At 44.1% G+C, this 10,000-nt stretch overlaps 1 protein-coding gene across 1 annotated transcript in view; it reads left to right on the top strand.

The window, feature by feature from the left end:
* Nucleotides 1-10,000, top strand: part of LOC143282280 (putative ammonium transporter 2) — a 36,923-nt gene that overhangs the window by 18,419 nt on the left and 8,504 nt on the right. The window contains exons 5-7 of the mRNA XM_076587880.1: nucleotides 1,115-1,186; nucleotides 2,954-3,013; nucleotides 6,182-6,255. Of these exons, the coding sequence (XP_076443995.1) occupies nucleotides 1,115-1,186; nucleotides 2,954-3,013; nucleotides 6,182-6,255 (206 nt within the window). The remainder of the gene's footprint in view (nucleotides 1-1,114; nucleotides 1,187-2,953; nucleotides 3,014-6,181; nucleotides 6,256-10,000) is intronic.

Below are 10,000 nucleotides of genomic sequence, written 5' to 3'. Positions count from 1 at the left end.
TTTTGTGTGTGCTTTGTTCCCACTTCCTTTGTCTCCACAGCTTGTGTTTGATCTCTTTACCTTTTTTTTTTTTTTTTTTTTTTTTTACGTAGCACAGTCTCTGCAGCAGCAGCAGTGGCAACAGTATAGACAGGTAATAGATAGAAGCAGTGGTGGTGGTGGTGGTGGTGGTGGTGGTAGAAACATCACCACCACCACCACCACCACCACCACCATCATCATCATCATCAACGGCTTCAGCAAGGGCAGTAAGCAGTGACAATGGAAGTAGTTGTGGTATGGTATGTTATTATAGACGTAGTTGTTTCTATGCGTGGTTGCCCTCCCCCCTCACCCCCCCCCCCCCCCCCCCCCCCCACACACACACTCCCCCAACCACCCGCCCTTCCCTGTTTCAAGTGACTTTTAGATGTTTTGTAGACTTGTTGATGATTCCCTAAGGTTATTGGGTGAAAATTTTCTATGAATTCGGTTTCTCTGTCACTGAGAAAATACTTGTCAAAAAGCGGTTCACTTTTTTTTTTGGGGGGGGGGGGACACCCGATATATATTGCTTTTGCCTTGGTTCGTGTCACGTTGGTGTTTCCAGTTTAGATATTAGTTTCATACAGTGTATGGTCATTTTGAAAGAGTTTAACCATGGTGTTTTTGTCTCTTGGTAAAACCATTTAATGCTTTTAGCTATGCTGTTGTAATAATGACTGTTGTTTCTGTTTCCTGTTTTTTGTTGGTCTTGTATCTTCTAGTGGTAGTGATAGTAGTAGTAGCAGCAGTAGCAGTAGTAGTTGTAGCAGTAGCACTAGTAGCTGTAGCAGTAGCAGCAGCAGCAGCAGCAGCAGAAGTAGTAGTAGTAGAAGAAGAAGAAGTAGTGGTGGTAGTAGTAATAGTAGTAGTAGTAGTAGGAGGAGGAGGAGCAGCAGCAGCAGCAGCAGTTTCATTTTCATTTTTATCATTATTAATGATGATGTTGAATGATCATCTGTGCGTGCGTGCGTGCATGCGTGTGTGTGTGTGTGTGTGTGTGTGTGTGTGTGTGTGTGTGTGTGTGTGTGTGTGTGTGTGTGTGTGTGTGTGTGTGTGTGTGTGTGTGTGTGTGTGTGTGTGTGTGTGACAGGTGGAGCTGGCTGGCTTTCAACTGTGGCAGTACCTACGGGATCTCAGGCGGCAAGTGGAAAGTCGCTTCCAGGTACAGACAACACACCACGTGATTATTGACAGATTCATTTATGGAGAGGAAAAAGAACAAAAAAAAAAAAAAAGTAAAGGCAAGACAGAACGCGGCGATAAATACTAAAGAAAAATCGAGACATAAACGATCTTCCCACTCCTTCAAGCATCGCAATTTTTAGCTGTTACGCTCTGTGCGGGCAAGGAAAGCACTACGTTGACGCGAACATTCGGTGTCTCAAAGGAGCGCAGTTGTACAACCGTTATCGATGACCCATGTAGTTCAATGATTGTCCTAATAGTCATTTCCCTGTATCAATTCCGTTTGTCCTTGTGAACTCCATTGTTATGGATCTGTAGTCTGACAATTCAAATTTTTCGACTTCGACTTCAAACAGCGCAGTCAAAAACATGTCCTCTCGACTTGGCTGTCGTTCGCCAAATCGGTGATTTATGGTATATTTGATTTATTGATTGATTGGTTGATTGATTGATTGACTGGCAAAACAAAAAAAACCCAAACAAACAAACAAACAAACAACAACAAAAAACCGGTTGCGACCTACTGTGAACGTAACCTACGTGTAAGTGCCCATTTGCATATTTAAAACAAAATTAATCCATGGTGCTGCAGCCTTGAGGGCTAGTTGGCCTTTGGGAACCATCCCAACGCCGACTGTCTTAAAACCCTCTTGGCCGAGAGGGTGGGGATGTACTTGGGCAAGACACTCTCCACTATAATCAAATTCTAGCCCAAATAGTCGAAACAGCAGTTGCCTCCTCTGCTGTTCTGATGGTCATAGTCGGACACGACTGACTATCATATATAATCCATGGGTAGCCAGTTATAAGCTCCGAATCACAAATAAACGAATGAACGCACAAAGTAACAAACACGCACACATAAGCTTATTTTATTTTGATTTTGATCTTATTCCGTTAGAAAAAAAAGAAGTCGTTTTTTTTCCTTATGTGACTTTTTTGGGGGTTATATTCTATAATGATTTTGTTTGTTTGTTTAATCTTTCTTCCTTCTTTGTTTTTTACTTTATAAAGAACACTTTTTTGTGCGTGCAGTGTCTTCATTTACAAATATCTGTAATTGCCACACAACTCGCAAAATTCAAAATGCGGGCAGCTAAACTCCACTGTCCTGGAAGTGAGTTCGGCTTATATAGTTCTGTATCGTCATTATCATTATTATGATTATGATGATGATGATGATGATTATTATTATATTTGTTTTATCATTAGCATCATTAGTAGTAGTAGTAGTATTTCATTATTACCATGATTGTTATCATCACCATTTGCATTATCATCATTATTATTATTATTATTATTATTATTATTATTATTATTTCTTTTCTGGTCTTTTGCCCTGCGCGCATGTCATAAATTTCCATGTTCCATGTTCATTGTGTTTTGTTTTTTTTCTCAAGGCCTGACTAAGCGCGTTGGGTTACGCTGCTGGTCAGGCATCTGCTTGGCAGATGTGGTGTAGCGTATATGGATTTGTCCGAACGCAGTGACGCCTCCTTGAGCTACTGAAACTGAAACTGTTTTTTGGGTTTTTTTTCTTTCTTTCTCTTTTTTTTTTTTTTTTTTTGTACTAACCTCATTTCTTCTGATTTATCTATTTTTAGTGTGTATGTACACGTGCGTGTGTGTGTGTGTGTGTGTATGTGTGTGTGTGTGTGTGTGTGCGTGTGTGTGTGCGTGTGTGTGTGTTTATGCGTGCGTGCGTGCGTGCGTGTATGCGTGTATGCGTGTGCGTTCGTTTCAGGGCAGCCACAAACACCCTGATGGCAGCGAACAGCGGTGGTATCGTTGCTTTTCTGTCCAGGTCAGTTCTGAATGGGGATGGGGTTGGGGAGGGTGGTGCTGTTGGAGGGTCAAAGTGTCCTTTTTTGTGTGTGGGCGGGGAGGGGGATCGGGTGGGGGGGCGGGGGATCAGGAGGTGGGGGAGAGGTGCGGGTGGGGACGAGTGGAGCTTTGACTGTCTGTTTGTCTCTTCTGTCTGTTCTGCCTTTCCCTGTGTGTGTGTGTGTGTGTGTGTGTGTGTGTGTGTGTGTGTGTGTGTGTCTGTGTCCCTGTGTCTGTGCCTGTGTGTCCCTCTCTCTCTCTCTGTGTCCCTCTGTGTGTGTGTCTGTGTGGGTGGGTGGGTAGAGCGTGGGTGTGTGTGTGTGTGTGTGTGTGGGTTTTTTTTTAATTATTATTATTTAGAGTGGTATGTATGTGTGTGTGAGAACGAGGGAGCAAACGAGAGGAGAGAGACAGACAGACAGACAGACAGAGGCAGACAGACAGACAGACGGACGGAGCGAAAAGGACTACTTGAAACAGAAAATGTGCCTTGATCACACAACACTGCAAATGGATGGTGGTAAAAGCGTGGTTCGGTTCAAGGATAATCAACCCCCCCCCCACCCCCCTTTGTTTCTGTGAACTGAGATCACACCTACACACCACACCCAGCCTACCTGCAGTCAGGCTCACACCAAAGTGTCAGATCTGAGGGAGCAGATGTCTGATGATCTCTCAGGCCTGTGTTCCCACGGGTTTCAGTTCCGTACACAGACATAGGGGAACATAGACCTGGGGGAACATTGACCTAGGGGAACATAGACCTGGGGGGAACATAGACCTGGGGGAACATAGACCTGGGAAATATAGAGCTACAGGAACATGTACCGGGGGGTGTAGCCTAGGGGAACATAGACCTGGGGGAATATAGGCCTAGGAAACATAGACCCGGAGGAACATGCACATGGGGATCAAAGACCTAGGGGAACATAGACCTGGGGAAACATAGTCTAGGCGGAACATAGATCTGGGGGAACATAGACCTGGGAAAACATGGTCTTGGGGGAACATAGACTTGGGGAAACATAGTTTTGGGGAACATGCACCTGGGGGATGACATAATCTTGGGAGAACATACAACTGGGGATGACGTAGTCTTGGGAGAATATACACCTGGGATGACATAGTCTTGGTAGAACATACACCTGGTGATGATACAGTCTTGGGAGAACATACACCTGGGGTTGATACAGTCTTGGGAGAACATACACATGGGGATGACATGGTCTTGGGGAACATGACATAGTCTTGGGAGAACATACACCTGGGGATGACATAGTCTTTGGAGAACATACACCTGGGGATGACATAGTCTTTGGAGAACATACACCTGAGGATGATACAGTCTTGGGACAACATACACCTGGGGATGACATAGTATTGGGGAACATACACATGGGGATGACATAGTCTTGGGGAACATACACCTGGGGATGACATAGTCTTGGGGAATATACACCTGGGGTTGATACAGTCTTGGGAGAACATACACATGGGGATGACATAGTCTTGGGGAACATACCCCTGGGGATGACATAGTGTTGGGAGAACATACACCTGGGTTGACATAGTCTTGGGAGAGATGACATAGTCTTGGGAGAACATAGACCTGGGGATGACATAGTCTTGGGAGAATATACACCTGGGGTTGACATAGTTTTGGGAGAATATACACCTGGGGTTGACATAGTCTTGGGAGAACATACACCTGGGATTGACATAGTCTTGGGAGAACATACACCTGGGGTTGACATAGTCTTGGGAGAACATACACCTTGGGGAACACTGGGATGACCGCGTGTGTATTCACTGTGCTGAGATGCACGATGTAAATGTTAAAGGTTCGTGCAGACTTATACGACCACGGGTAAGGGGCAATGAATTCAAATTCACTGTGTCCAGAGCTTGGCACAGGAAGGCAGTGCCCAGTTCTCTCATTCCGCCGCTTTTAACCTCTCCCGACCCAAGCCAGGTTTTCACGCCTGGGTGGAGTTTACGAAAATAGAAGCAAAGTGTGTTTCCCAAGGACACATCACCATGCCGAAAATTGGCGACGCTTCGATATCTGGAACACTTCTGGGTCGGAAGTCCAACGCCTAACCGATTCTGCTATGGCGTCCTCCATGCAGGACCTGCACTGAATATATTTATATAAAATGATGTCCACCTTGTGAAGTATGGTGTAGGAAGTTTTGTACAATGCTGCTGAATTTCCGCACAGTCTTTTGTCATCTGCAGAAGAAAAAAAAAACCGAAATGTTACAGAAAAAAGGAAAGACATGTCAGCCTTATTTTCTTAATTAATACTTCGGATATGAATAACCATGTTGAAAAATTCGCCACTTCCCTTTCACGCTGAGTCATGCTATTGTCTGTGAAACATTGTATCCCATAATGTTTCTTTCCATGGATGGGTTGCAAGAGCGAGAGCTCTTTGCAGCGCTTACTCAGTGTTAAGGATTGTCGAAAGTTTATGGCAAAATTACATGCTTTTCGATTGTGTCATGTTTGATGCTTTTGTGTTGAGTAATTGTCTACATGTGTTTTGCGGCAACTGTTGTAAATTCTCTTAACGAGTTAATAAAGTTATTTTGACATCATCTTATATCATCTTATTTTAACATAATTCTCAGACGCAAAGCAAACTTAGCGATGCTTGATCGCTAATACAGCATAGCCCTGGTCGTTCCATGGAATGTGAACCTGTGACTGTTTGGTACAGTTACAGAAAATGTTGATTTCCAACTACTAAATGGTGTTTGTAAATCAACGATAGACAGACAGACAGACAGATAGATAGATAGATAGATAATGCACAAGAAAAAAAGAATCCTGTGTTGAAATCATGTTGTTTTGCTCACAGAAAGAAAAACAATTATACCCCATAATTATTTCATGACTACTTAGTGTGATTCATGATGGAGATGATGATGATTACCATGATGATGGATATTAGTATCAATGATGATGATGATGATGATGACAATGACGATGATGATGGTGATGATGATGATGATGATGATGATGACGATGACGATGATGGTTATTGTTATTATCAAATGTGATGATGATAATGGTAATGATGACGATGATGATGATTCTTCTCCTCCTCCTCCTTCTTCTTCTTATCATTCATCTCTTGTTTCAGTTACGTGATTCACCGGAAGTTCCTGGTTCGTTTCGTCATCAACGGAGTTTTGGCGGCGCTGGTGTCTATTACAGGTAACGGTGATCGTGTAGGCGTGAAACTCCATTTTTCTAATTATTCATTTACACAACACCTGTCTGCATATACATACATACCTACATTCCTTGAGACATGCATATGATGCACGGTTACGTAATACTGAAAACTTCATGGGTGTGTGATGCATCCCATTGGAAGACTAGACGAGCAGGATACAAAACTATTATTATGGTACTATAATTTGTTGTTCTTGTTGCAGCTTCTGCTGCTGCTGCTGCTTCTGTTTCTCATAATCCTCCCTGTCCGCCTCCTAGTGCTGCGATCGGCTTCGGATCCACTCTGTTTACGCACACCCAGATTCAAACACTGTACTGTTGGACGCCGTTCTTTCTTTGTCGTTGGACCTTGTAATTGGAATGAACTTCCTCTTTCGCTTCGTCAGGTCTCCGCACTCAGCTCTTTCAAGTCTGGCCTTAAAACCCACCCTTTCACAAGATAGCCTCCCTCCCCTGCCTCTTCCTTGTCTTTAGTTTTCTTCAGTTTTAGAATTATGCATGCGTGTGATTAACTGGTGTGAAAGCGCTTTGATTTGACTGCACAAGATTCGGCGCTATATAATACTATTATTATTATTATCATTATTATTATTATTATTACAATGACAGCCATAGCAGAACCAACAGCTACTACTGCTTCTGTTACTGCTGATATCGTTGTTGTTGCTGCGGTTGTTGCTGCTACTACGACTACCTCTTCCACCTCCTCCTCCTCCTCATCCAACTACTACCACAACCACCACCACTACTACTACGTTTATTATCATCAATCCTCCTCCTCTTCTTCCTTCTCCTCCTCCTCCTCCTACCATTACAACTACTACCACCACTACCACTAGCGCCACCGCCACCACACACTCACTCTCAGTCTGTCTACTCTGTCTGTCTGTTTGTCAGTCTGTCTGTCTGTCAGTCAGTCTGTCTGTCTGTCTGTCTCTTTATCTCTCTGTCTGTCTGTCTGTCTCTCTCTCTCTGTGCCTCTCTCTGTCTCTCTCTTCTTTCTGTCTGTCTGTCTCTCTCTCGGTCTCTGTGCCTCTCTCTGTCTCTCTCTTCTTTCTGTCTGTCTGTCTCTCTCTCGCTCTCTGTGCCTCTCTCTGTCTCTGTCTCTCTCTCTGCCCCCCTCTCTCTCTCTCTTCTGTCTGTCTGTCTGTCTGTCTGTCTCTCTCTCTCTCTCTCTCTCTCTCTCTCTCAGCCAGCTGTAGACAGCACTGAAGACTGTCAGCAAGACAATCAAAATTAATGACAGCTGGAGAGAAAGAGAAAGGGAGGGAGAAAGAGAGGGACAGACAGACACAGAGAGAGAGGTGTGTGTGTGTGTGTGTGTGTGTGTGTGTGTGTGTGTGTGTGTGTGTGTGTGTGTCTGTGTGTATGAGTGTCTCTGTGTGTGTGTTATGGAAAGTGAGAAATAGAGATATAGTAAGAGAGAGTGAGTGAGAGGTTGAGTGTGAAAGAATGTGTGTGTGTGTGTGTGTGAGAGAGAGAGAGAGTGTGAGAGAGAGAGAGAGAGAGAGAGAGGGGGGTGGGGGTGGGAGACAGTGTGAAAGAGAGACTGAAAGAGTGTCAAAGAGAGAGAGAGTTAGCGAGAGCAAAAGAGAGAGAGAGAGGGAGAGAGAGTGTGTGTGTGTAAAAGACAGAGAGAAAGAGAGAGAGAGAGAGACAGACAGACAGGAGTGTAAAGACCCAGCAGACTTTCCGGCCAAAGCATCGATCCACCCCGGGTGTGGGGGGGGGGTTGAGCTGCTTCCTGCTGACCTCTTTCTTTGGAGTCTCCAGTCTTTTCCTCCACAGCAATGTAAGACACACAGAGACATGCAGATGCAGTGAGTGAGAGAGAGAGAGAGATGGGGACAAACAGGCAGATAGAGAGACATAAGGACAGAGAGGGAGAGAGTGAAAGAAGAGATATGGATTGATAGACAGACAGACAGACAGATAGATAGATAGATAGATAGATAGAGAGAGAGAGAGAGAGAGAGAGATGGGGACAGACAGGCAGACAGAGAGACATTAGGGCAGAGAGGGAGATAGTGAAAGAAGAGATATGGGTTGATAGACAGACAGAGAGACAGAGAGGCACAGAGAGATAGATAGATAGATAGATAGATAGACAGAGAGAGAGAGAGAAATGGGGATAGACAGGCAGACAGAGAGACATTAGGACAGAGAGGGAGAGAGTGAAAGAAGAGATATGTGTTGATAGATAAACAGAGGGACAGAGAGAGACGGACAGACAGACAGAGACACAGAGAGAGAAAGACAGAGAGAGAGAGAGAGAGAGAGAGAGAGAGAGAGAGAGAGAGAGAGAGAGAGAGAGAGAGAGAAATCATAATGATTATTTACTTTAGCAGAGTCATGCGTTTTCATCCCCTCGTCCTGTCCCCCTCAGCTCCTGCCCTCATGATTCTGTCTGTCTTTGTTTTGGGACACACACACACACACACACACACACACACACACACACACACACACACACACACACACACACACACACACACACACACCACGCGCACGCACGCACACACACACACACACACACACACACACACACACACACACACACATCGTCCTGAGGAAGATCGATGTCAGATCTAGAAGGGGTGGGTGCGGGAGGACTAGGGGGAGGTGTGTGTTTGTGTGTGTGTGTGTGTGTGTGTGTTGTATTGTGGACAAAGTATCATGATCACGGGCATTGTTCTGAACAACCGATCACAAAGGTTCCCCCCCCCCTCCCCCCGCCCCCTTCTTCTTCTCCCTCTTCCCAGCAAGTCCATTTCCTTGCAGGCTTGATAGAGAAAAGAGGGGATCGAACGGAGATTGAAAGGGATCAAATATGTGACAGTTTGTCAGGGATTTATTGTTGCATTCCTTGCTGTTCTGTTTGTTCTTCTCTTTTCTTTTTTTTTTTTTCAAGTTCTTTCATTCTTGACTGAACTGCACGTCAGCTCGGGTTTTTTTTTTTTTTTTTAATTATTCCTGTAAAATAGATACATAAATCTATTAAAAAATAAGTCTTTCAAGTCCAGGCCCGAATAAAGCAACTTTTCACAGCAGTAAGTCCTGCTTGTCGGTGTAGATTAATCTGTCAACCCTGATTATTCTGTTTCCAGTTTCCGCCGTGTAATCCTACCGTATACTTGATTTGACATCTATAATGCGGAGTGATGGCCTAGAGGTAATGCATTCGCCTAGGAAACGAGAGAATCTGAGCGTGGTGGTTCGAATCACAACTCAGCGGCCGATATTTTCTCCCCCTCCTCTAGACCTTGAGTGGTGGTCTGGACGCTAGTCATTCGGATAAGACGATAAACCGAGGTCCCGTGTGTAGCATTCACTTAGCGCACGTAAAAGAACCCACGGCAACAAAAGTTGTTTTTTGGTAAAATTATGTAGAAAAATCTACTTCGATAGGAAAAACAAATAAAACTGCACGCAAAAAAAAGGGTGGCGCTGTAGTGTAGCGACGCGCTCTCCCTGGGGAGAGCAACCCGAATTTCACACAGAGAAACCTGTTTTGTTAAAAAGAGAAATACAAATACAATACAAAACAAGAGATGCAAGGCCTTCAAGACTCACTTGTGATACACTTTTTAAAAAAATCCAAGCTTTTTATGGATTGAGTATAATTTCAAAATGTAATGTTTAAGATGAGAAAGATCAGTTTAAAGCAAATTAACTCCCGTAGCATTAATTACAGAGTAATTTCCCTTTTTTACTATCTGCACCA

This window comes from Babylonia areolata, chromosome 5, assembly GCF_041734735.1.
Source record: "Babylonia areolata isolate BAREFJ2019XMU chromosome 5, ASM4173473v1, whole genome shotgun sequence".
Taxonomy (NCBI): Eukaryota; Metazoa; Mollusca; class Gastropoda; order Neogastropoda; family Buccinidae; genus Babylonia; species Babylonia areolata.
The sequence above is the reverse complement of the archived record's forward strand: the minus strand, read 5'-3'. Positions and strand labels throughout refer to the sequence as shown.